Raw genomic sequence first — 27035 nt, forward strand, 5'->3', positions numbered from 1 at the left:
TGTGATGTGCTGTGTGAGTGATGGTCTGTGTGTGTGGGTGATGGTGTGTGTTGGTTGTGTGTGAGGTGTGTGTTGTGTGGTGATGGTCTGTGTCTGGTGTGTTGTGTGTGTGTGTGTGTTTGTGTGATGGTCTGTGTTGTGTGTGTGTGGTGATGTGTGTGATGGTCTGTGTCTGTGTGTGTGTGTGTGGTGTGTGTGTGTGGTGTGTTGTGTGATGGTCTGTGTGTGTGTGTGTTGTGTGTGTGTGTGTGTGTGGGTGTTGTGGTGTGTGTGTGTGTGTGTGATGGTCTGTGTGTGTGTGTGTGTGTGTGATGGTTGTGTGTGTGTGTGTGATGGTCTGTGTGTGTGTGTGTGTTGTGATGTATGTGTGTGTGTGTGTGTGTGTGTGGGTTGGTCTGTGTGTGTGTGTGTGTGTGTGTTGTGTGTGGTGTGTGTGTGTGATGGTGTGTGTGTGTGTGTGTGATGGTATGTGTGTGTGTGTGTGTGTGATGGTATGTGTGTGTGTGTGTGTGTGTGTGATGGTCTGTGTGTGTGTGTGTGTGTGTGTGGGTGTGTGTGATGGTCTGTGTGTGTGTGTGTGTGTGTGTGTGATGGTCTGTGTGTGGTGTGTGTGTGTGATGGTCTGGTGTGTGGGTGTGTGTGATGGTCTGTGTGTGTGTGTGTGTGTGTGATGGTCTGTCTCTGTGTGTGTGTGTGTGGGTGTGTGATGGTCTGTGTGTGTGTGTGTGTGATGGTCTGTGTGTGTGTGTTTGTGTGTGATGGTCTGTCTATGTGTGTGTGTGTGTGTGTGTGTGATGGTCTGTGTGTGTGTGTGTGGTTGTGTGTGGTGTGTGTGTGATGGTCTGTGTGTGTGTGTGTGAGATGTCTGGGTGTGTGTGTGTGTGTGTGTGATGGTCTGTGTGTGTGTGTGTGTGTGATGGTCTGTGTCTGTGTGTGTGTGTGTGTGTGTGTGTGTGTGATGGTCTGTGTGTGGTGTGTGTGTGTGTGTGTGTGTGTGTGATGGTCTGTGTGTGTGTGTGTGTGTGTGTGTGTGTGTGGTCTGTGTGTGTGTGGATGGTTGTGTGTGTGTGTGTGTGTGTGGATGGTCTGTCTCTGGGTGTGTGTGTGTGTGTGTGTGATGGTAGTGTGTGTGTGTTGTGTGTGTGTGTGTGACTGGCTGTGTGTGTGTGATGTGTAGCTTGGTATGTGTGGTTTGTAGTGTGGTGTGTAGTTGTGGTCTGTGTGTGGTGTGTGTGATGATGTTCTGGTCTGTGGTGTGTGTGTGTGTGTGTCGTGTGAATGTGTCTGTGGTGTGTGTGTGTTGTTGGGGTGTGTCGTGTGTGTGTGTGATGGTATGTGTGTGTGGTGTGTGTGTGAGTTGTGATGGTATGTGTGTTGTGTGGCGGTGAAGTGTGTGTGTGTGTGTGGTGTGTGTTGTGTGTGTGTGTGTTGTGTGTGTGTGTGTGGTGTGTGTGTGTGTTGTGTGGTGTGTGTGTGTGTGTGTGTTGTGTGTGTGTGTGTGTGTGTGATCTGTGTGTGGTGTGTGTGTGTGTGTCTGTCTCCTGTGTGTGTGTGTGGTGTCTCCGTGTGTGTGTGTGGTCGTCCGTGTTGTGTGTGTGTGTGTGGTGGTGTGGTATGTGTGGTGTGGTGTGTGTGTGTGTGATGTGTGGTGTGTGTGTGTGGTGTGTTGTGTGATGGTGTGTATGTTGTGTGGGTCGTGTGTGTGTGTGCTGTTGATGGTCGTGTGTTGTGTGTGTGTGTGGATGTTGTGTGTGTGATGTGTGTGTGTGTGTGTGTGTGTGTGGATGTGTGATGTGTATGTGTGTGTGTGTTTGTTGATGGTTAAGTGTGTCGTGAGTGTGTGGTAGTGGTGTGTGATTGTGTGATGTGTATGTCGTGTGGTGATGCGTTGTGTGTGTGGTGTGTGTATGTGGTGTGTGTGTTGTGTGATGTGGGTGATGTGTGTGTGTTCAGTTGCTGGGTGTGTGTGTGTGTGTGATGCTAGGTGTGTGTGTGTGTATGTGTGTGTGATGGTGTGTGTTGTGTGTGCTGTGGTGTGTGGGGGTGTGTGTTGGTGTGTGTGTGTGTGTAATGGTCTGTGTGTGTGGTGTGTGTGATGGTCTGTGTGTGTGTGAGATGGTCTCTGTGTGTGTGTGTGTGTGTGAGATGGTCTGTTGTGTGTGTGTGTGTGTGTGTAGATGTTGTCTCTGTCGTGTGTGTGTGTAGTGTGTTTAGGATTGCGTGTCTGGTGTGATGGTGTGTGTGTGTGTGTGTGCTGTGTGTGTGGGTGTGTGTGTGTGTGTGTCTGTCTGTGTGTGTTGGTGTGTGTGTGTGTTGTATGTGTCGTGTGTGTGTGTGTGTGTTGTGTGGGTGTGTGTGTGTGTCTGTGGTTGGTCTGTGTGGTGTGTGTGTGTTAGTGTGGTCTTGACCTGTGTTGTGGTGTTGTGTTTTGGTTATCTGTGTGTGCTGTGTGTGTTGGTCTGTGTGTGTGTGTGTGTGTGTGGTATGGTGTGTGTGGGTGTGTTGGTCTGTGTGTGTGTGTGTGTGTGTTGGTGTGTGTGTGTGTTGGTCTGGGTGTGTGTGTGGTGTGTGTGTGGTGTGTGTGTGTGTGTGTGGTGTGTGATGGTCTGGGTGTGTGTGAGTGGTCTGTGTGTGTGTGATGGTCTGTGTGTGGTGTGTGATGGTCTGTGTGTGTGAGATGTTCTCTTGGGTGTGTGTGTGTGTGATGGTCTGTGTGTATGGTGTGTGAGTGAGATGGCTGTGTGTGGTGTGTGGTGTGTTGTGATGGTCTTGTGTGTGTGTTGTGTGTGGTGTGTGATGGTCTGTGTGTGTGTGTGTGTTGTGTGTGTTGGTCTGTGTGTGTGGTGTGTGTGTGGTGTGTGTGTGGTGTGTTGGTCTGTGTGTGTGTGATGGTCTGTGGTGTGTGTGATGGTCTGTGTGTGGGTGTGTGATGGTCTGTGTGTGTGAGATGTTCTCTGTGGTGTGTGTGTGTGAGATGGTCTGTGTGGTGTGTGTTGTGTGTGAGATGGTCTGTGTGTGTGTGTGTGGTGTGTGAGATGGTCTGTGGTGTGTGTGTGTGTGTGTGTGAGATGGTTCTGGTGGTGGTGTTGTGTGTGTGGTGTGTGATGGATCCTGTGTGTGTGTGTGTGATGTCGTGTTGTATGTGTTGGTGCTGTGAGATGGTGTGTGTGATGGTCTGTGTGTGTGTGCTGAGATGGTCTGTGTGTGTGTGTGTGTTGTGTGTGTGTGTGGGTGTGTTGTGTGTGATGGTCGTGTGTGTTGGTGTGTGTGTGTGTGTGTGGTGGTGTGATGGTCGTGTGTGGTGTGTGGGTGTGATGGTCGTGTGTGTGTGTGTGTGGGTCATGTGTGTGTGATGGTTCTTGGTGGTGATGGTCTGTGTGGGTGATGGTCTGTGTGGGTGATGGTCTGTGTGTATGTGTGTGTGTGAGTGAGCGTCTGTGTGTGATGGTCTGTGTGTATGTGTGTGTGTGAGTGAGATGGTCTGTGTGTGTGTGTGAGATGTTCTGTGTGTGCTGGTCTGTGTGTATGTGTGTGTGTGAGTGAGCTGGTCTGGGTGTGATGGTCTGTGTGGATGTGTGTGTGTGAGATGGTCTGTGGTGAGTGAGATGGTCTCTGTGTGGTGTGTGGTGAGATGGTCTGGTGTGTGTGTGTGTGGTGTTGGTCTGTGTGTGTGTGTGTGATGGTCGGTGGTGTGTGTGGTGTGATGGTCTGTGTGTGTGTGTGTGTGATGGTCTGTGTGTGTGTGTGATGGTCTGTGTGTGTGTGTGTGTGTGTGAGATGTTCTGTGTGTGTGTGTGTGTGTGTGTGTGTGTGAGTGAGTGAGATGGTCTGTGGGTGTGTGTGAGATGGTCTGTGTGTGTGTGTGTGTGTGTGTGTGATGGTCTGTGTGTGCGTGTGTGTGGTCTGTGTGTGTGTGTGTGTGATGGTTGTCTGTGTGTGTGTGATGGTCTGGTGTGTGAGATGGTATGTGTGTGTGAGATGTTCTCCGTGTGTGTGTGTGTGTGGTGAGATGGTCTGTGTGTGTGTGTGTGTGGTGTGATGGTCTGTGTGTGTGTGTGTGTGGTGTGGTGTGGTGGTCTGTGTGTGGTGTGTGTGTGATGGTCTGTGTGTGTGTGTGTGATGGTCTGTGTTGTGTGTGATGGTCTGTGTGTGTGAGATGGTCTGTGTGTGTGAGATGTTCTGTGTGTGTGTGTGTGTGTGAGATGGTCTGTGTGTGTGTGTGTGTTGTGTGTGTGTGTGAGATGTTCTGTGTGTGTGTGTGGTGTGTGATGGTCTGTGTGTGTGTGGTGTGTGTGTGTGTGATGGTCTGTGTGTGTGTGTGTGTGTGATGGTTCTGTGTGTGTGTGAGAGATGGTCTCTGTGTGTGTGTGTGTGTGTGTGTGTTGGTCTGTGTGTGGTGTGTGTGATGGTCCTGTGTGTGTGTGTGTGTGTGTGTGTGTGATGGTCTGTGTGTGTGTGTGTGTGTGATGGTCTGTGTGTGTGTGTGTGAGATGGTCTCTGTGTGTGTGTGTGTGTGAGATGGTCTGTGTGTGTGTGTGTGTGTGTGTGTGTGTGTGTGTTTGGTCTGTGTGTGTGTGTGTTGGTCTGTGTGTGTGTGTGTGTGTGTGTTGGTCTGTGTGTGTGTGTGTGTGTCTGTGTGTGTGTGTGTGATGGTCTGTGTGTGTGTGTGTGTGTGTTGTGTGTGATGGTCTGTGTGTGTGTGTGAGATGGTCTCTGTGTGTGTGTGTGTGTGAGATGGTCTGTGTGTGTGTGTGTGTGTGTGTGTGTTGGTCTGTGTGTGTGTGTGTGTGTTGGTCTGTGTGTGTGTGTGTGTGTGTGTTGGTCTGTGTGTGTGTGTGTGTTGGTCTGTGTGGTGTGTGTGTGTGTGTGTGTGTGTGTGTGTGTAATGGTCTGTGTGTGTGTGTGTGTGATGGTCTCTCTGTGTGTGTGTGTGTGTGTGAGATGGTCTGTGGTGTGTGTGTGTGTGTGTGTGTGTGTGATGGTCTGTGTGTGTGTGTGTGTGTGTTGGTCTGTGTGTGTGTGTGTGTGTGTGTTGGTCTGTGTGTGTGTGTGTGTGTGTGTGTGTGTGTGTGTGTGTGTGTGTGTGTGTGTGTGTGATGGTCTGTGTGTGTGTGTGTGTGTGTGATGGTCTGTGTGTGTGTGAGATGGTCTCTGTGTGTGTGTGTGTGTGTGTGAGATGGTCTGTGTGTGTGTGTGTGTGTGTGTGTTGGTCTGTGTGTGTGTGTGTGTGTTGGTCTGTGTGTGTGGTGTGTGTGTGTGTGTTGGTCTGTGTGTGTGTGTGTGTGTGTGTGTTGGTCTGTGTGTGTGTGTGTGTGTGTGTGTTGGTCTGTGTGTGTGTGTGTGTGTGTTGGTCTGTGTGTGTGTGATGGTCTGTGTGTGTGTGATGGTCTGTGTGTGTGTGTGTGATGGTCTGTGTGTGTGAGATGTTCTCTGTGTGTGTGTGTGTGTGTGTGATGGTCTGTGTGTATGTGTGTGTGTGAGTGAGATGGTCTGTGTGTGTGTGTGTGTGTGTGTGTGATGGTCTGTGTGTGTGTGTGTGTGATGGTCTGTGTGTTGTGTGTGTGTGTGATGGTCTGTGTGTGTGTGTGAGATGGTCTCTGTGTGTGTGTGTGTGTGTGAGATGGTCTGTGTGTGTGTGTGTGTTGGTCTGTGTGTGTGAGATGGTCTGTGTGTGTGTGTGTGTGTGTGTGTTGGTCTGTGTGTGTGTGGGTGTGATGGTCTGTGTGTGTGTGTGTGTGTGTGTGATGGTCTGTGTGTGTGAGATGTTCTCTGTGTGTGTGTGTGTGTGTGTGTGTGTGTGATGGTCTGTGTGTGTGAGATGTTCTCTGTGTGTGTGTGTGATGGTCTGTGTGTGTGAGATGTTCTCTGTGTGTGTGTGTGTGTGTGTGTGTGTGTGTGTGTGTGTGTGTGTGAGATGTTCTCTGTGTGTGTGTGTGTGTGTGTGTGTGTGTGTGAGATGTTCTGTGTGTGATGGTCTGTGTGTATGTGTGTGTGTGAGTGAGATGGTCTGTGTGTGATGTTCTGTGTGTGATGGTCTGTGTGTATGTGTGTGTGTGAGCGAGATGGTCTGTGTGTGTGTGTGAGATGGTCTGTGTGTGTGTGTGTGTGATGGTCTGTGTGTGAGATGGTCTGTGTGTGTGTGTGTGAGATGGTCTGTGTGTGTGTGTGTGTGAGATGGTCTGTGTGTGTGTGTGTGTGTGTGTGTGTGATGGTCATGTGTGTGTGTGTGTGTGTGTGTGATGGTCTGTGTGTGTGTGTGTGTGTGTGTGTGTGTGTGTGAGATGGTCTGTGTGTGTGTGAGATGGTCTGTGTGTGTGTGTGTGTGTGTGTGTGTGTGAGATGGTCTGTGTGTGTGTGAGATGGTCTGTGTGTGTGTGTGTGTGTGTGAGAGAGATGGTCTGTGTGTGTTGTGTGTGTGTGTGTGTGTGTGTGAGATGGTCATGTGTGTGTGTGTGTGTGATGGTCATGTGTGTGTGTGTGTGAGATGGTCGTGTGTGTGTGTGTGTGTGTGAGATGGTCATGTGTGTGTGTGTGTGATGGTCATGTGTGTGTGTGTGTGTGTGTGTGTGTGGGTCATGTGTGTGTGTGTGTGTGTGTGTGTGTGATGGTCATGTGTGTGTGTGTGATGGTCATGTGTGTGTGTGTGTGTGTGTGTGTGTGATGGTCATGTGTGTGTGTGTGTGTGATGGTCTGTGTGTGTATGTGTATGTGTGTGTGTGTGTGTTGGTCTGTGTGTGTGTGTGTGTTGGTCTGTGTGTGTGTGTGTGTGTGTGTGTGTGTGTGTGTGTGTGTGTGTGTGTGTGTGTGTGTGTGATGGTCGTGTGTGTGTGTGATGGTCTTGTGTGTGTGATGGTCTGTGTGTGTGATGGTCTGTGTGTGTGATGGTCTGTGTGTGTGATGGTCTGTGTGTGTGATGGTCATGTGTGTGTGATGGTCATGTGTGTGTGATGGTCATGTGTGTGTGATGGTCATGTGTGTGTGATGGTCATGTGTGTGTGATGGTCATGTGTGTGTGATGGTCATGTGTGTGTGATGGTCTGTGTGTGTGATGGTCTGTGTGTGTGATGGTCTGTGTGTGTGATGGTCTGTGTGTGTGATGGTCTGTGTGTGTGATGGTCTGTGTGTGTGATGGTCTGTGTGTGTGATGGTCTGTGTGTGTGATGGTCTGTGTGTGTGATGGTCTGTGTGTGTGATGGTCTGTGTGTGTGATGGTCTGTGTGTGTGATGGTCTGTGTGTGTGATGGTCTGTGTGTGTGATGGTCTGTGGGTGTGATGGTCTGGTGTGTGATGGTCTGTGTGTGTGATGGTCTGTGGTGTGATGGTCTGTGTGTGTGATGGTCTGTGTGTGGCACAGAAAGAAAAAAAAATGGAATAGGGTAGCAGGGTAGCCTAGTGGTTAGAGCGTTGGGCTAGTAACTGAAAGGTTGAAGGTTTGAATCCCCGAGCTGACAAGGTACAAATCTGTCCTTCTGCCCCTGAAAAAGGCAGTTAACCCACTGTTCCTAGGCCGTTGTTCCTTGTTCTTAACTGACTTGCCTAGTTAAATAAAGGTAAAATAAAATGAATAAAAACTGACATCGGTTTTGATATTGTAATATTTGAATAACTGTGCCGGTCCCTAGCATGCGTGCATGTGTGTTCCTGTACGAGTGTGCCTCTCTCACCCAATCCATCTTCTCTGCACTTGTTCTTCCTCTCCTCCTCCTGCTCTTCCAGTCCTGTCCATCCTCTCAATCTCCCTCCGTCCTCCTCCTCCTTCCCTCCCCGCTGTGTGAACTCTGACCCACAGCGGAGACACTGCAGGCAGACACAGCTGGGACGACCCTCCATGACCCGCCGCTCATTCTCCTCCACCACCCGCGACAGGACCTCTGTCAGTGCCTAGCAACAACACCCGCCGTATTTACAATCATGTATTTTCCAAGACATTCTTTGAGACTTTAATAACGGTCCTTGTATTTTCCGATAGAACAGTTGTATGATGACAGGCTACTTCAAATTTGTATTGTACCCACATGCAAGTCCAAACAAGAAAACAGAACATTCCAATGGCTGCTTACGTAAAACACACAAACAACAAGAAAGATATCATTGGGCCTAATGAGCTAGGCAACATCCATGGATGAGCTAGGCAACATCCATGGATGAGCTAGGCACATCCATGGATGAGCTAGGCAACATCCATGGATGAGCTAGGCAACATCCATGGATGAGCTAGGCAACATCCATGGATGAGCTAGGCAACATCCATGGATGAGCTAGGCAACATCCATGGATGAGCTAGGCAACATCCATGGATGAGCTAGCAATGGCAACATCCATGGATGAGCTAGGCAACATCCATGGATGAGCTAGGCAACATCCATGGAGTACTGACCACAGCCTTGGACGTTTTACAACTGTTTGGACGAATTACTACACCCCTGATCTCGCTCTTCGCTAATGATGTGTGTGATCAGTCTCCGGTCTGCTGCCAGTAGAACATCCTAACCCATTCATTGATGATAGGCCCCGCTTTACGGAGGTTGCAAGCCAAGAAATTGCGAGACACAGTATCTCGCAATAGAATGCTGTTTTTGATTGCAGATAGATAGGCCTAGTGCCCAGTTCTGACTCCGTCTGCCTGGTGGCCGACCTACAAATACTGTGCCCCTCTCCTCTCTGTCCCTCGCTATGAAAGATGTGAGTGTTTGTGTTCTCAGAAGAACGGAAACTTATCAGTCCCCTCCGTTCCAAGAATACTGAATCTTAGGAGTCAATCTTGAAACTCAGAAATGGGAGTCAACATTGGGAATCGACGTGCAAGGAGTCGAGGTATCAATTCTATTGGAGTCGACACTCTCCAACACTACGTCATCATCGTTAACAGTTCGCAAAATGGCAAAGAAAGACAAGCGACAGCAGCGTAGTCCTGTATGGCAATACTTTCAGAAGTTAAATGAGAAGGAAATGCAGACTTTGAGAGGTGGAGTTGAGGTGCAGTAATGATAGTACAGGTGCAATGCTTAACCATCTGAAAGGGACGTACCGGGAGACCCAAAAAGTTGCAAGCAGCAGAGTAGCTGTATTGTGAATTCATGGTGGAGTTTAAATGGAAAACTGACTTTAAAAAAAATGTCTGTTTAACCGGTAAGAACATTTTCCATTTGTCACATCCCTATTGTGTTACCTGCAGTGCCTCCTGGGGGTCATCATCCAGCATAACATAGCGTCTCCTCCTCCTCTCTCTGCTGATGTAACAGAAGTGAAGCTCTACCGCAGGAAGAGTTCGCTCCACCTCCTAGAGAGAGAACTATCTTTAGAACAAATACAAAACATAATAATAATAATAATAATAATAATAATAATTCCCCTCCCCAACCATGTCTCCCACCACTCACCTTTCATCCCTCCTCCCCTCCCTCCCTTTCCTTCCATCCTCCCTCCCTCCCCCATTCCCCTCCCGCTCCTCACCCTCTCAGTCCAGGTGACCTGGGACATGGTGAACCTCCCCAGACTGTCCAACTCTAGCCGGGCCTGCAACTGACCCCTGCTCATGTCCACCTCCAGGATGTGTCTTGGCTTGACCCTGAGGAACACAGGACACTGGGCCCTGTTCTTCCTCCTCAGCCCCTCCTCCTCCTCTGATGATGAAAGTACTCCCACAAGCAGGGGGTGACACAGGTCAACTAGAGACAGACGAAAGAGAGGTCAAAGGTTGGCTCAGCATTGCCCAATCAGTTCCTTTGGAACCCCCCAGTCTTTGCACATTTTGGTTGTATTCCTGCTCTAGCACAGCTGGTTGGACTAGTTGAGGCTGGATGATAAGTTGTCTACTTCAATCAGGTGTGCTACTGCTAGTTCTGAAGTGCTCCTACCTCCCAAGTCCTCCTCCTCTTCTTCTCTGGTGTCTGTGGGTGTCGCCGGTATCCCCTCTAACCCCTGACCCAGTCCCTCTGCCATAGTAGTCTCCAGGGTGGACTCTGTGTGCCCGAGGCTGTGGTCAGGCCACTGGAGGGTGGACTCTGTCTCCAGATATGCATCCCAGTCTGAGGCCTCCTCCTTGGGCTCAGACGAGAGCAGCGGTGGGGGTAGAACCTCCGGGACTTCCAGCTCTGGAGAAGGGGGCTTAAAGGTGGCGGGGCTCGCCTGGATGGGGCGGTTGTTGGTTGGGGAGGGGGTGTCACAGAGACTTTTGTTGAGGTGTGGAGGAGCTGGCCTGTACGCCTTGTCTAGGGTGGCGATTGGCGCCCCCTCTAGGTGATGCTGGTAGCGCAGCCAATCCTCACCCAGTTGGTCCCTGAAACTGTCCATGCGTTCAATCTCCTTCTGGTGAGGGAGAACGATGTCTGAGAGGAGAGAGAGGAGGTTTATGTTACAGATACACTGCTCAAAAAAATTAAGGGAACACTAAATAACACATCCTAGATCTGAATGAATGAAATATTCTTATTAAATACTTTTTTCTTTACATAGTTGAATGTGCTGACAACAAAATCACACAAAAATGATCAATGGAAATCAAATTTATCAACCCATGGAGGTCTGGATTTGGAGTCACACTCAAAATTAAAGTGGAAAACCACACTACAGGCTGATCCAACTTTGATATAATGTCCTTAAAACAAGTCAAAATGAGGCTCAGTAGTGTGTGTGGCCTCCACGTGCCTGTATGACCGCCCTACAATGGCTGGGCATGCTCCTGATGAGGTGGCGGATGGTCTCCTGAGGGATCTCCTCCCAGACCTGGACTAAAGCATCCGCCAACTCCTGTGGTGCAACGTGGCGTTGGTGGATGGAGAGAGACATGATGTCCCAGATGTGCTCAATTGGATTCAGGTCTGGGGAACGGGCGGGCCAGTCCATAGCATCAATGCCTTCCTCTTGCAGGAATTGCTGACACACTCCAGCCACATGAGGTCTAGCATTGTCTTGCATTAGGAGGAACCCAGGGCCAACCGCAACAGCAGATGGTCTCACAAGGAGTCTGAGGATCTCATCTCGGTACCTAGTGGCAGTCAGGCTACCTCTGGCGAGCACATGGAGGGCTGTGCGGCCCCCCAAAGAAATGCCACCCCACACCATGACTGACCCACCGCCAAACCGGTCATGCTGGAGGATGTTGCAGGCAGCAGAACGTTCTCCACGGCGTCTCCAGACTCTGTCACGTCTGTCACATGTGCTCAGTGTGAACCTGCTTTCATCTGTGAAGAGCACAGGGCGCCAGTGGCGAATTTGCCAGTCTTGGTGTTCTCTGGCAAATGCCAAACATCCTGCACGGTGTTGGGCTGTAAGCACAACCCCCACCTGTGGACGTCGGGCCCTCATACCACCCTCATGGAGTCTGTTTCTGACTGTTTGAGCAGACACATGCACATTTGTGGCCTGCTGGAGGTCATTTTGCAGGGCTCTGGCAGTGCTCCTCCTGCTCCTCCTTGCAAAGGCGGAGGTAGCGGTCCTGCTGCTGGGTTGTTGCCCTCCTCCATGTCTCCTGATGTACTGGCCTGTCTCCTGGTAGCGCCTCCATGCTCTGGACACTACGCTGACAGACACAGCAAACCTTCTTGCCACAGCTCGCATTAATGTGCCATCCTGGATGAGCTGCACTACCTGAGCCACTTGTGTGGGTTGTAGACTCCGTCTCATGCTACCACTAGAGTGAAAGCACCGCCAGCATTCAAAAGTGACCAAAACATCAGCCAGGAAGCATAGGAAGTGAGAAGTGGTCTGTGGTCACCACCTGCAGAACCACTCCTTTATTGGGGGTGTCTTGCTAATTGCCTATAATTTCCACCTGTTGTCTATTCCATTTGCACAACAGCATGTGAAATGTATTGTCAATCAGTGTTGCATCCTAAGTGGACAGTTTGATTTCACAGAAGTGTGATTGACTTGGAGTTACATTGTGTTGTTTAAGTGTTCCCTTAATTTTTGTTGAGCAGTAATAATACATACACACACACACACACACACACACAAATATAATATATACACACACACGGGAGAACAAGTATTTGATACACTGCCGATTTTGCAGGTTTTCCTACTTAAAAATTACAGACCTCTACATGCTTTGTATCATAGGTACACTTCAACTGTGAGAGAAGGAATCTAAAACAAAAATGCAGAAAATCACATTGTATGATTTTTAAGTAATTCATTAGCATTTTATTGCATGACATAAGTATTTGATACATACAGACTTTCAGCTCCCTCCAAAGATGTTCTATTGGGTTCAGGTCTGGAGACTGGCTAGGCCACTCCAGGACCTTGAGATGCTTCTTACAGAGCCACTCCTTAGTTGCCCTGGCTGTGTGTTTCAGGTCGTTGTCATGCTGGAAGACCCAGCCACGACCCATCTTCAATGCTCTTACTGAGGGAAGGAGGTTGCTTGCCAAGATTTCACGATACATGACCCCATCCATCCTCCCCTCAATACGGTGCAGTCGTCCTGTCCCTTTTTGCAGAAAAGCATCCCCAAAGAATGATTTTTCCACCTCCATGCTTCACGGTTGGGATGGTGTTCTTGGGGTTGTACTCATCCTTCTTCTTCCTCCAAACACAGAGTGGAGTTTAGAACAAAAAGCTATATTTTTGTCTCATCAGACCACATGACCTTCTCCGGATCACTGGATCATCCAGATGGTCATTGGCAAACTTCAGACGGGCCTGGACATGCGCTGGCTTGAGCAGGGGGACCTTGCGGGCGCTGCAGGACTTTTAATCAATGACGGCATAGTGTGTTACTAATGGTTTTCTTTGAGACTGTGGTGCCCAGCTCTCTTCAGGTCATTGACCAGGTCCTACCATGTAGTTCTGGGCTGATCCCTCACCTTCCTCATGGTCATGGATGCCCCACGAGGTGAGATCTTGCATGGAGCCCCAGACCGAGTGTGATTGACCATCATCTTGAACTTCTTCAATTTTCTAATAATTGCGCCAACAGTTGTTGCCTTCTCACCAAGCTGCTTGCCTATTGTCCTGTAGCACATCCCAGCCTTGTGCAGGTCTACAATTTTATCCCTGATGTCCTTACATAGCTCTCTGGTCTTGGCCATTGTGGAGAGGTTGGAGTCTGTTTGATTGAGTGTGTGGACAGGTGTCTTTTAAACAGGTGCAGTTAATACAGGTAATGAGTAGAGAACAGGAGGGGTTCTTAAAGAAAAACGAACATGTCTGTGAGAGCCGGAATTCTTACTGGTTGGTAAGTGATCAAATACTTATGTCACACAATAAAACGCTAATTAATTACTTAAAAATCATACAATGTGATTTTCTGGATTTTTGTTTTAGATTCCGTCTCTCACTGTTGAAGTGTACCTATGATAAAAATGACAGACCTCTACATGCTTAGGAAGTAGGAAAACCTGCAAAATCGACAGTGTATCAAATACTTGTTCTCCCCACTGTATATATAGTAAACGTTTACCTTGTATAGAGGACTGTGGTCTGGGTTCATAGTCATAGTCGTAGTCACTGGGCTCTGAGATGCTAGCCCGTCTCACCCTCACCTTACTCTGAAACAACACAGATGGATATATATTATACACACGACATTCCAGAAACATGCTCCTTCTCCTCTGCCTGTATTGATTTGCTCATTCCAAATGGACCTTAACCCGTAGACACCCCCTAGCCCCGTAGGTACCCCTAGCCCCCTTACGCACCCCCTATCCCCCTTACCCTGTAGACACCCCTAGCCCCCTTACCCCATAGGTACCCCTTAGCCCCCTTAGCGCCCTTACCCCGTAGGTACCCCGTACACCCCCTAGCCCCGTAGGTACCCCGTAGCCCCCTTACCCCGTAGACACCCCCTAGACACCCCCTAGCCCCCTTACCCAGTAGACACCCCCTAGCCCCCTTACCCAGTAGACACCCCCTAGCCCCGTAGGTACTAAACGATATCATAACCGCCATCGATAAAAGACAGTACTGTGCAGCAGTCTTCATCGACCTTACCAAGGCTTTCGACTCTGTCAATCACCATATTCTTATCGGCAGACTCAGTAGCCTCTGTTTTTCTGATGACTGCCTTGCCTGGTTCACCAACTACTTTGCAAACAGAGTTCAGTGTGTCAAATCGGAGGGGATGCTGTCCGGTCCTCTGGCAGTCTCTATGGGGGTGCCACAGGGTTCAATTCTCGGGCCGACTCTTTTCTCTGTATATATCAATGATGTTGCTCTTGCTGCGGGCGATTCCCTGATCCACCTCTACGCAGACGACACCATTCTGTATACTTCTGGCCCTTCCTTGGACACTGTGCTATCTAACCTCCAAACGAGCTTCAATGCCATACAACACTCCTTCCGTGGCCACCAACTGCTCTTAAACGCTAGTAAAACCAAATGCATGCTTTTCAACCGTTCGCTGCCTGCACCCGCACGCCCGACTAGCATCACCACCCTGGATGGTTCCGACCTAGAATATGTGGACATCTATAAGTACCTAGGTGTCTGGCTAGACTGTAAACTCTCCTTCTAGACTCTATTCTATTCTACTCTTCTATTCCGCAACAAAGCCTCCTTCACTCACGCCACCAAACTTACCCTAGTAAAACTGACTATCCTACCGATCCTCGACTTTGGCGATGTCATCTACAAAATAGCTTCTAACACTCTACTCAGCAAACTTGATGCAGTTTATCACAGTGCCATCCGTTTTGTTACTAAAGCACCTTATACCACCCACCACTGCGACCTGTATGCTCTATTCGGCTGGCCCTCGCTACATATTCGTCGCCAGACCCACTGGCTCCAGGTCATCTACAAGTCCATGCTAGGTAAAGCTCCGCCTTATCTCAGTTCACTGGTCACGATGGCAACATCCACCCGTAGCACGCGCTCCAGCAGGTGTAGCTCACTGATCCTCCCTAAAGCCAACACCTCATTTGGCCGCCTTTCGTTCCAGTTCTCTGCTGCCTGTGACTGGAACAAATTGCAAAAATCGCTGAAGTTGGAGACTTATCTCCCTCACCAACTTCAAACATCTGCTCTCTGAGCTGCTAGCCGATCGCTGCAGCTGTACATAGTCCATCGGTAAATAGCCCACCCAATTTTACCTACCTCTTCCCCATACTGTTTATATTTATTTACTTTTCTGCTCTTTTGCACACCAATATCTCTACCTGTACATGACCATCTGATCATTTATCACTCCAGTGTTAATCTGCAAAATTGTAATTATTCGCCTACCTCCTCATGCCTTTTGCACACAATGTATATAGACTCTTTTTTTCTTCTACTGTGTTATTGACTTGTTCATTGTTTACTCCATGTGTTGTCTGTTCACACTGCTATGCTTTATCTTGGCCAGGTCGCAGTTGCAAATGAGAACTTGTGCTCAACTAGCCTACCTGCTTAAATAAAGGTGAAATAAAAAAATACAAAAAGGTACCTCCTAGCCCCCTTACCCCGTAGACACCCACTAGCCCCGTAGGTACCCCCTAGCCCCCTTACCCCGTAGACACCCACTAGCCCTGTAGGTACCCCCTAGCCCCCTTACCCTGTAGACACCCACTAGCCACGTAGGTACCCCCTAGCCCCCTTACCCCGTAGACACCCACTAGCCCCGTAGGTACCCCCTAGCCCCCTTACCCCGTAGACACCCACTAGCCCCGTAGGTACCCCCTAGCCCCCTTACCCCGTAGACACCCACTAGCCACGTAGGTACCCCCTAGCCCCCTTACCCCGTAGACACCCACTAGCCCCGTAGGTACCCCATAGCCCCCTTACCCCGTAGACACCACCTAGCCCCGTAGGTATCCCCTAACCCCGTAGGTACCTCTTAGCCCCGTAGACACCCCCTAGCCCCCTTACCCCATAGACACCCCCTAGGTACCCCATTGACCCCTTACCCCGTAGACACCCCCTAGCCCCCTAGACACCCCCTAGCCCCATAGACACGCCCTAGCTCCCTTACCCCGTAGACACCCCCTAGCCCCATTACCCCGTAGACACCCCCTAGCCCCGTAGACACTCCCTAGCCCCATAGACACCCCCTAGTCCCATAGACACCTCCTAGCCCCCTTACCCCGTAGACACGCCCTAGACCCCTTACCCCGTAGACACCCCCCTAGCCCCCTTACCCTGTAGACACTTCCTAGCCCCGTTACCCCGTAGACACCCCATAGCCCCGTAGACACCCCCTAGCCCCCTCACCCCGTAGACACGCCCTAGCCCCCTTACCCCGTAGACACTCCCTAGCCCCCTTACCCCAAAACATGCCCTAGCCCCGTAGACACCCCCTAGCCCCGTAGACACCCCCTAGCCCCCTTACCCCGTAGACACCCCCTAGCCCCCTTACCCCGTAGACACCCCCTAGCCCCCTTAACCCGTAGACACCCCCTAGCCCCCTTACCCCGTAGACGACACCCCCTAGCCCCCTTACCCCGTAGACACACCCTAGCCCCGTAGACACCCCCTAGCCCCCTTACCCCGTAGACACCCCCTAGCCCCATAGACACCTCCTAGCCCCCTTACCCCGTAGACACTCCCTAGCCCCGTAGACACCCCCTAGCCCCGTAGACACCCCCTAGCCCCGTAGACACGCCCTAGCCTCGTAGACACGCCCTAGCCCCGTAGACACGCCCTAGCCCCCTTACCCCGTAGGTACCCCCTAGTCCCGTAGACACCCCCTAGTCCCATAGACACCCCCTAGCCCCCTTACCCCGTAGACACCCCCTAGCCCCGTAGACACCTCCTAGCCCCATAGACACTCCCTAGCCCCCTTACCCCGTAGACATTCCCTAGCCCCCTTACCCCGTAGACACGCCCTAGCCACCTAGCCCCGTAGACACCCCCTAGCCCCGTAGACACCCCTAGCCCCGTAGACACCCCTAGCCCCGTAGGTACTCCCTAGCCCCCTTACCCCGTAGACACTCCCTAGCTCCCTTACCCCGTAGACACCCCCTAGCCCCGTAGACACCCCCTAGCCCCGTAGACACCCCCTAGCCCCGTAGACACCCCCTAGCCCCGTAGGTACCCCCTAGCCCCCTTACCCCGTAGACACGCCCTAGCCCCCTTACCCCGTAGACACGCCCTAGCCCCCTTACCCCGTAGACATGCACTAGCCCCCTTACCCCGTACACTCCCTAGCCCCCTTACCCCGTAGACAATCCCTAGCCCCCTTACCCCGTAGACACCCCCTAGCCTCGTAGACACGTCCTAGCCCCCTAGCCCCGTAGACACCCCCTAGCCCCGTAGACACCTCCTAGCCCCGTAGACACCCCCTAGCCCCGTAGGTACCCCCTAGCCCCGTAGGTACCCACTGGCTCCAGGTCATCTACAAGTCCATGCTAGGTAAAGCTCCGCCTTATCTCAGTTCACTGGTCACGATGGCAACATCCACCCGTAGCACGCGCTCCAGCAGGTGTAGCTCACTGATCCTAGCCCCTAGTACCCCCTACTCCCTAGCCCCCTTACCCCGTAGGTACCCCCGAGCACCCTTACCCCGTAGGTACCCCCTAGTCCCGTAGGTACCCCCTAGCCCCCTTACCTCGTAGACACCCCCTAGCCCCGTAGTTAGCCCTAGTTCCGTAGGTACCCCCTAGCCCCTTACCCCGTAGGTACCTCCTAGCCCCCTTACCCCATAGGATCTTGATCCTATCAGAGGGTTAGTTAAAGCTATTAACATGTATTTTTTCTAGCTGGTCAGGGTTTTAAGAGGTACACAGAGTGGCTAGGGGATGAGGACAGACCCCCAGCCTCTCAGTGAGCTGTGTAGCGGACTTACTTTGGCTTTCTTCTTGCGTTGTCGTGACACTCCCACCTCGCTGACCGACAGGCTGTCACTCAACTCCCCGCCCCCGCTGGACACTACTTCCTGGTTACCCCGCTCTGGAGCCCTGGTGATCAAGGGCGAGGCCTGGGACTGAAGCTGCCCAATCAGCTGTCCCGGTTTGGGTAGCACCTGAAGGTGGTACAAAAGTGGCGAATCCCACAAATTAACTTAAAGTGGACATCAACAAGTGACCAAACAAGACTAAAGAAGTGTTGAGTATATGCCTGCTGACCCACAGGAGTGGCCTACTCACTGACAACTCTGAAGAGGAGAGAGGGCTGCTGTCCAGTCTGAGCTAGAGGTGAGAGAGGGGGAGAGACAATATTAAACTCGAGGAGGAGACAGAGAATCATGAAAAAAAGACTGGGTCCAAATTCAGCTTTCCGATTTTTTTTCCGAAACCCCTCTCACTCACTCTGAGGTAGGCAGCCTTGGGGGAGAGGTGGCGGACAGTGCGGGTTCTGTGGGTCTTCTGGAAGAACAGTGGGTTGCCCTTCAGATTCAGCTAAGAAGAGACAGAGGCTACAGGTCAGTGGGTCTGGGATAACAATGAGGCTACAGGTCAGTGGGTCTGGGATAACAATGAGGCTACAGGTCAGTGGGTCTGGGATAACAATGAGGCTACAGGTCAGTGGGTCTGGGATAACAATGAGGCTACAGGTCAGTGGGTCTGGGATAACACAGAGGCTGTCAGACAGTAAACTACTGATAAGCACACTTCTAAGTTCTCTCTCTCCTTCACCATGTTGAGACTGTGCAGCATAGACAGAGGAGCCAGCTGGGAGTGATCCAGTAGCAGGTTGTAGGCCAAGTCCAGGTGCTGTAGGGACGACAACTGCTCCACTCCTACATAGGGTCACAGTCACACACACAAATCAGACATCTAGGCATCTCATACTGAGACGGGGGCAGAGTCAGCCATCCAAGACTAACAGAGACTTAGAGAGTACACTGAACAATAGGGAGACGGTTGGGGGAGAGAGATGGGCAGAGAGGCAGTACTGGCAAACAAACGCTGGAGTATGCCAGTATATTAATATATTCCTAGCTTCCTGTTTATCTATAGCCCCCAACTGTTTGTGGACACAAGGCTGTAAACAGATCCAAGGCTTTGATTGGCTGATGTTCTTGTCTTGTACAAGGCATTGATTGTCTGAAGTCCCTCTCTGTTCCAATACTGATAGAGGTCATGCATAACAGATAGTCTTGAGGGAATACTATTGCTAATTATTTGGTATTGATGATTTTTGGCATATGTTTAGGGATAATATCAATATTAGGGCTGTGGTAAAAAAAAAAAAAAGTTTTTTAAATATCCCATTATCCGTAGAGAAACCACCATACTATCATTCTTTATAGCCAGATGGTGTCTATCAGAGGTGTTACAGTACCGTTGATGGTCTCCAGCTCGTTGTTTCTGAGGATGAGAGTGAGGAGTTTGGCTCTGGAGCTCAAGCCCAGCGTTGGTGCTCTCTGGAGATTGTTATAGCCCAGGTTGAGGTGCTCTAGCTCACTCAGAGGCTGAGAGAGAAGGAGGAGAAAGACAGTAGATATGGAGATAGCCCAGTGCAGTAACTTACTGCATGTCTCCAACTCTGACCCCTCTCAACACACAGACACAAAACCTATCCAGAAATACCTTGAGAAAGTCAGCACACTCCTGGATTTTATTGTGACTAAGATCCAGAGACTTCAGAACATTCAGTAAACTCTAAAAAAGGCAGAGTGACTCACATTAAAACATGGCCAAAAAAGTGATACACATTAAAAACAAATGTGAAAGTCAGTGAATAAATAAACCAGAGAGCAGGAGCATGTCTTACCAGTGACTCATCCAGGCAGACTATAGCGTTGTAGCTGAAGTTGAGGGTGTGCAGCTCCAGCCAGGGCAGTGCAGAGCTGAGGTCTCCTCCACACAGAGACAGTAGCTCCTGTAACAAGAACACTGGCTCAAACTCCAACACAAAGCGGTCTGATATTCAGAAAGAGAAAACGGTGAAGTGTGTGTGTGTGTTACCTCTAGGGAACTGAGGCTCTTAGAGCAGGTGAAGACCTCTAACTGAGAGTAGACTCCCCTCAGGTCCTCCAGACAGTGAGGGGGGATACGCTTCAACTGGGAGACAGAACAACAGGCCCAGAGTAAGCCAGATTCATCTATATACAACATTTATACTGTTATGTTACAAAGGAGAAGCGCACACATTTTCCTCCCATACCTCTAAGGACTTGAGAGACTTGAAAGGAAAGATCTTGACCACTGACTGAAGCCTCGACCCAGGTGGATTGATGAGCTAGGAATGAAAAACCAAAGGCCAAAGAACATTATATAGAATGCTATAGCGCCACCTAGTGGCTCAATGAAATTCCCTAAGATGTCCACTTAATTCAGTTTTACAGTTGGAACATTTTTGTTTATGAAGTACTGAGCAATTTATGCATACATCTATTACAAAACTGTTCACAAATGGAGCAGGACACACACACACACACACACACACACACACCTTGAGGGAGACAGTCTTCTGCAGCACGTCGAACAGGAACTGGAGCTGCAGTAGGGAGTTGGTGTCAGCAGGGTGTGAGGGCAGAGCCAGGAAGCCATGTTGGTGAGTCCTGGAGAGGAGGTACTGCTCAAACAGACGACCTAGGTGCTGCAGAGAGTCTGCCTGTAGAGTCAGGGTACTGCTGCCGTCCAGCACAGATGCACCTGGAGAGAGGAGAGACAATGTTAACACACCACTTAAAACCAGCAGTTATAATGCAACATAAAATATATGAAGCATGTAGCTACAGTATAGCTATGAGGCCCTAATAATTTCTAACAACGTCAAAAGAACAGATTAGCAGGTCTGGGATAACAGGGGCTATGTCCAGAATACGTTTTTGGAGACAGACATGATTTCAAGAGAGGGTGGTGATGTTACTATACCATGATTCCGAAGCAGAGTGGCCAAGCTGTTGACAAGGGTGGGTTGGCCATTGTGACATCCAGCCATCCTGCAGGTAAACAATGCGCCATAACATAGATGAGAAGACCGAGACAGATGATTCTGGGGAAATGTGACACGTGCAAACAACCCAAACAATAGCAGAAATTGTTCAAATAAAAATACGTTCTCAACTTACAGTATAGAGATGGACGCTAACTTGTAGAATACTGGTTAAATACCAGCTAGCTTGTTAGCTACATTGCAATGCAGGACCTGCAGTTGTTTGTGAACGTTAAACTGGGCTACTCACAAAGCCAACACGAATCTATCTCTAGCTAGCTGTTGTAGCTGTCTTGGATAGCATTCCACAGACTATTTATTGAGACAACAACATACCTTACCTATCTTATGTGACAGTCAAGCAGTGGTCAACATCGACATTCCCTTCCGATTGCCAGCAATACGATAAAAACATCAGTCAAATAACTTCAAGTGTACTCGGTTGTCGATGTTGACATCTTCACTTGGACTGATGTCACGTGAGTAAGTTTCGAAAAAAATATACAGTGGCCCGGAGAAACCAAATTTCAAAAGGCTGAAACAGGCGTTTTCGTAACTTGTGCCAATCAATGGAAATTTAAATGTTATAAATTAGCGAGACATCTCCCAAAATTTTTTTTCAAAATATTACTCAAATTTCAGATTCAGTCTGATTTCTTGGCTATAGCCACCACTAGATGGCTCCCTACCTTAAGAAGCAGGATCAAATCATAGGGGATCAACAATATTTACTTTATGACAGTGACAACGCAATGGGGCATTTCCAATTTGCTCATTTGTTAATCTTTATTAAGTGCATTCTGAGAACACTCAGCACATCTTTCTGGTATGCTTTATCACCCTTTTAAAATGTTCTGGATGTTATCTTTACAATTGAGTGGAAGGACAACACACAGTTTTCAACACTGCAAGAAGTAGCCAGATGTAACTATGCAAGGCACGCAAAATAGTATCGTTTAGCCTACTAAAGACTTTTAACAAATTTGTAATTTTGAGTAATTAAGTAAAGTAAGCATTTTTACAAATAGGCCTACTACCCCTGCCTTTGCGGGGATCCTTTAAGTTTCCACCTTTTACACCAAATGTCCAAAACTAAGTGGTTTCTCTAATATAAGCCTGTACCATTCATGTCTTGTTGCTAGGCAACACGCACACACGCACGCACACGCACACACAAGACAATCTTTTTCCATTCGGGACTGGGGATGTTTCCATGTAAGGATTTATGTACGGTAATTTGGTAAACATTTCCATCCACTGAGATGCTCTGGCAGGAAAGGTTCTCTGCAGACCAAGCATGCACTGAAAGCATGTTGGGACTGTTTCAAATTCCCCGATTTTGGGGATTGCATTAAAATCAAGCAATATGATTTATGTTATAGAAAACATGGACCAACTAAACATTGTGGATTAGTTGGTTGCATTTTTATGGGTGGAAATACCTTCTAAAAAAATCTCTAATTGTGTGACCTTGATTTTCCATTTCAGTTTAGACCATTCAGTCTGCCATCTTCTGTTTGGGATTCTCAATGTATGATCATATGGTTACAGAAGTAAACAAATACACAATGCTTAGGTTATGTTTGGATGTTTAGATGTCTTTGTGTGTATGTTGGATTACGTTTATATTGGCCCATAGATCTGGGAATAAAAAGTTTTCCACAATCCTCAGCATTTCTCTATTTATCCAATCAGTGACTCAGTCAAATGAATGTCAATTAAGTCTAATCAACACACTAAATAAACCATGCTCCTTCACTGTCCAAACGCTGCTCTCAAAATGGAAGAACAATACCTGACCATCCCCCAGCAAGTACAGGTAAACTAGCCTGGAACTCCTAGAACCTGGCCTAGAACCTAGCCTGAAACCTAGCCTGGAACCTAGCCTGAAACCTAACCTAGTCCCACATCTGTTTGGGCTATTTTTTTGTGTGACACTTACCAAAAGGGTTGACAAAACAGCACAAAAATATCTGGGACCAGGCTACGGAAAACCTCCACCTCCTTTGTGGCCTTTTGCACAGTAGGCTACATGTAAATACAACATGGTTGTAAAACGATTCCTCTATTGGCTCATAATTGGTAGAGAACAGAGGGATGATTCAGGATCGGGACATGTCAAGTCAAGGCTTTTTTTCTTCCAGAACAAGGTCAAAGGACCATATCACTGTCCCTTTTGTCTTCACTGCATTCCAAGGGCTTGTTTTAACTGTTGCAAGTGAACCAGTGCGGTTTACTTTTAGCCCTGAACAAATCAGGCCTGTTAGAAGGCTTCGGCAGGTTGGATTAAAGCTTTCTTGGATCTGTTGTAGCAGTTTACTGTACTGTACTGTACTGTACTGGACTGGATGTCAGAGAGAGAGAGAGAGAGAGAGCGAAACCTCACTAGTAAAATATAACATGTGAGTCAGTAAACTTCTCAGGTCACAATTCATCACAATACAAACACAGGGTGTGCCCAGGCATCAGGCCAGGCTACTGTTCTTATACATTATAGTCATTATAGCCAGGATACTGTTCTAATACATTATAGTCATTATAGCCAGGATACTGTTCTAATACATTATAGTCATTATAGCCAGGATACTGTTCTAATACATTATAGTCATTATAGCCAGGATACTGTTCTAATACATTATAGTCATTATAGCCAGGATACTGTTCTAATACATTATAGTCATTATAGCCAGGATACTGTTCTAATACATTATAGTCATTATAGCCAGGATACTGTTCTAATACATTATAGTCATTAAAGCCAGGATACTGTTCTAATACATTATAGTCATTATAGCCAGGATACTGTTCTAATACATTATAGTCAGTATAGCCAGGATACTGTTCTAATATATACAAATATAAACAGGTCATCCAACCGTCCTAGGCCCATATCGGAAATATGCCCTTTTCTAATCAAAGGGATTTCTGCTCAGTGTCGTAATGTTTCACTTCATATCAATCAAATGTTATTCGTCATATGCTTCGTTAACAGCAGGTAGGGACTAACAGTGAAATGCCAATTTACACATATTGAAATGAACTATTTTTTTTTTTTTTTTTTTTTTTTTTTATTTCACCTTTATTTAACCAGGTAGGCTAGTTGAGAACACCTTTATTTAACCAGGTAGGCTAGTTGAGAACAAGTTCTCATTTGCAACTGCGACCTGGCCAAGATAAAGCATAGCAGTGTGAGCATACAACAAAGAGTTACACATGGAGTAAACAATTAACAAGTCAATAACACAGTAGAAAACGAAGGGGGGGTCTATATACAATGTGTGCAAAAGGCATGAGGAGGTAGGCAAATAATTACAATTTTGCAGATTAACACTGGAGTGATAAAAGATCAGATGGTCATGTACAGGTAGAGATATTGGTGTGCAGAAGAGCAGAAAAGTAAATAAATAGAAACAGTACGGGGATGAGGTAGGTGAAAAGGGTGGGCTATTTACCAATAGACTATGTACAGCTGCAGCGATCGGTTAGCTGCTCAGATAGCTGATGTTTGAAGTTGGTGAGGGAGATAAAAGTCTCCAACTTCAGCGATTTTTGCAATTCGTTCCAGTCACAGGCAGCAGAGTACTGGAACGAAAGGCGGCCAAATGAGGTGTTGGCTTTAGGGATGATCAGTGAGATACACCTGCTGGAGCGCGTGCTACGGATGGGTGTTGCCATCGTGACCAGTGAGCTGAGATAAGGCGGAGCTTTACCTAGCATAGACTTGTAGATGACCTGGAGCCAGTGGGTCTGGCGACGAATATGTAGCGAGGGCCAGCCGACTAGAGCATACAAGTCGCAGTGGTGGGTAGTATAAGGTGCTTTAGTGACAAAACGGATGGCACTGTGATAGACTGCATCCAGTTTGCTGAGTAGAGTGTTGGAAGCCATTTTGTAGATGACATCGCCGAAGTCGAGGATCGGTAGGATAGTCAGTTTTACTAGGGTAAGCTTGGCGGCTTGAGTGAAGGAGGCTTTGTTGCGGAATAGAAAGCCGACTCTTGATTTGATTTTCGATTGGAGATGTTTGATATGAGTCTGGAAGGAGAGTTTGCAGTCTAGCCAGACACCTAGGTACTTATAGACGTCCACATATTCTAGGTCGGAACCATCCAGGGTGGTGATGCTAGTCGGGCATGCAGGTGCAGGCAGCGACCGGTTGAAAAGCATGCATTTGGTCTTACTAGCGTTTAAGAGCAGTTGGAGGCCACGGAAGGAGTGTTGTATGGCATTGAAGCTTGTTTGGAGGTTAGATAGCACAGTGTCCAAAGACGGGCCGAAAGTATATAGAATGGTGTCGTCTGCGTAGAGGTGGATCAGGGAATCGCCCGCAGCAAGAGCAACATCATTGATATACACAGAGAAAAGAGTCGGCCCGAGAATTGAACCCTGTGGCACCCCCATAGAGACTGCCAGAGGACCGGACAGCATGCCCTCCGATTTGACACACTGAACTCTGTCTGCAAAGTAATTGGTGAACCAGGCAAGGCAGTCATCCGAAAAACCGAGGCTACTGAGTCTGCCGATAAGAATATGGTGATTGACAGAGTCGAAAGCCTTGGCGAGGTCGATGAAGACGGCTGCACAGTACTGTCTTTTATCGATGGCGGTTATGATGTCGTTTAGTACCTTGAGTGTGGCTGAGGTGCACCCATGACCGGCTCGGAAACCAGATTGCACAGCGGAGAAGGTACGGTGGGATTCGAGATGGTCAGTGACCTGTTTGTTGACTTGGCTTTCGAAGACCTTAGATAGGCAGGGCAGGATGGATATAGGTCTGTAACAGTTTGGGTCCAGGGTGTCTCCCCCTTTGAAGAGGGGGATGACTGCGGCAGCTTTCCAATCCTTGGGGATCTCAGACGAGATGAAAGAGAGGTTGAACAGGCTGGTAATAGGGGTTGCGACAATGGTGGCAGATAGTTTCAGAAATAGAGGGTCCAGATTGTCAAGCCCAACTATAGCTCTTTACATATGCATAGAAACAGATAATGTATTCCTTCACTGCATGAGGAGATCTCACCCAGCGCTCACTATCAATGTGGACCTGTACTTTATCTAGTGTGTATATTGACTTAATAATTCTGGGGGGAATTTTAGGTAGCTGAACTTGATGGGAATGGCATTGCAATAACCACTGGCCAGATACTGTGGCCTGTTACCCCATTACCTGGTGGCCGTCCCCAGACACTGGGCAAACTCTAGCCCCAGGCCTTGTTTATAAACCAGGCCTTCTCTGCTTCTTCTCCCCAATGTTGCTTTTTATAAAATGACATATGAGGTTCTATGCAAACACCCCCAGCATCATCCAGATGCCCCCCAAGATACTGGCCCCTTCAGAAGGGCCCTTTCTCCTCGCGTCCGCCCTCAAGGCCGAGCCGGGATGCCGACCATAAATAGGTGAAATACCATGAAATCAGAGGGCACCCACAAAACAAAATAATCCACATTTATATCTGTGACTCCCTGCCTGGCTGGAGAGTATGGTTACAGTATATATGCAATGTTTATTTCTGTGCCCTTAAATAAACAGTAATTAGTCTCCCAGGCAACCACAGCACTCACTGGACGGGTTAATGGGAGCTTGTTTGGTATGTAAGCACGACATCTCAGCGCCTGGCCCCAGCTGATCAATAGGCAACATACACAGCGCCCACCAGGTAGGGAATGGCATGCAGCGTCTGGGCAGGGCTTTCATTAAGTGTCAATGGACATGGAAGGAATGCTTTTTGTTTATGTTTGTTTATTTATTTATTTTCTGGGAGAGGGTGCATGCTGATAAAAATAAACATGCTACAGTATGGAATATTGCCTCTCTCAGTCTCAGGCCCAGCCAAGGGAATGCTGCCTCGTTTTCCTCCATTGAGTTGCATGATACTACCACATAGAACATTCTCTTCTTGCCTTTCCCTATTGTACAGTGTATTTTTTGCACATTTCCAACAATAGTACTATTACAAATAGGCTGCATAGCCTGTAATGGGGATAGTATCTAGAACTGACATTTCTTAGTTTCCATTGATCAGAATCATTTTAAATAGAACGTTTATAGGGCATCACTTCAGTGTATCCTATATGTGTTTGGGTTTGTCTGACAGTTATTTCTGCTTGTTGTAATAAATCACCAATCTATCTATATACAGGCCTCATCAACATCAACAGTTGGCCAGAGACATAATGTAAGTTGATTACAAAATAACAAGTCATTTGGACTGGTCTTAGGTATACTTGTGCATGAAAACTTGAGAGGCTATATAATATTTTCGTCATAGCACAAAATTGCCTGTTAGGGT

General features: G+C 48.4%; 1 protein-coding gene across 5 annotated transcripts in view; it reads right to left on the minus strand.

Annotated features, from left to right (window-relative positions):
* The window catches only part of LOC109882778 (serine/threonine-protein kinase 11-interacting protein), a 58055-nt gene extending 36810 nt beyond the window's left edge, over window positions 1-21245 (minus strand). Inside the window, exons 1-17 of one of the 5 annotated variants that reach the window (XM_031792824.1) lie at window positions 21090-21245; window positions 20688-20755; window positions 20263-20465; window positions 19975-20049; window positions 19776-19871; window positions 19582-19689; window positions 19398-19469; window positions 19150-19279; window positions 18501-18604; window positions 18174-18263; window positions 18012-18053; window positions 17711-17887; window positions 13409-13496; window positions 9858-10328; window positions 9454-9668; window positions 9170-9280; window positions 7665-7881 (exon numbers count right to left, since the gene is read on the minus strand). In XM_031792824.1, the coding sequence (XP_031648684.1) occupies window positions 7665-7881; window positions 9170-9280; window positions 9454-9668; window positions 9858-10328; window positions 13409-13496; window positions 17711-17887; window positions 18012-18053; window positions 18174-18263; window positions 18501-18604; window positions 19150-19279; window positions 19398-19469; window positions 19582-19689; window positions 19776-19871; window positions 19975-20049; window positions 20263-20465; window positions 20688-20754 (2266 nt within the window). In that variant the 5' untranslated portion in view covers window position 20755; window positions 21090-21245. Of the gene's footprint in view, window positions 1-7664; window positions 7882-9169; window positions 9281-9453; window positions 9669-9857; window positions 10329-13408; window positions 13497-17710; window positions 17888-18011; window positions 18054-18173; window positions 18264-18500; window positions 18605-19149; window positions 19280-19397; window positions 19470-19581; window positions 19690-19775; window positions 19872-19974; window positions 20050-20262; window positions 20466-20687; window positions 20756-20884 lie in introns of all 5 variants that reach the window. The other 4 variants (XM_031792825.1, XM_031792826.1, XM_031792827.1 and 1 more) reach the window with 4 other exon arrangements.
* Between the last annotated feature and the right edge of the window lie 5790 nt (window positions 21246-27035).

The sequence above is a fragment of the Oncorhynchus kisutch genome, linkage group LG16, assembly GCF_002021735.2.
Source record: "Oncorhynchus kisutch isolate 150728-3 linkage group LG16, Okis_V2, whole genome shotgun sequence".
Classification (NCBI taxonomy): domain Eukaryota; kingdom Metazoa; phylum Chordata; class Actinopteri; order Salmoniformes; family Salmonidae; genus Oncorhynchus; species Oncorhynchus kisutch.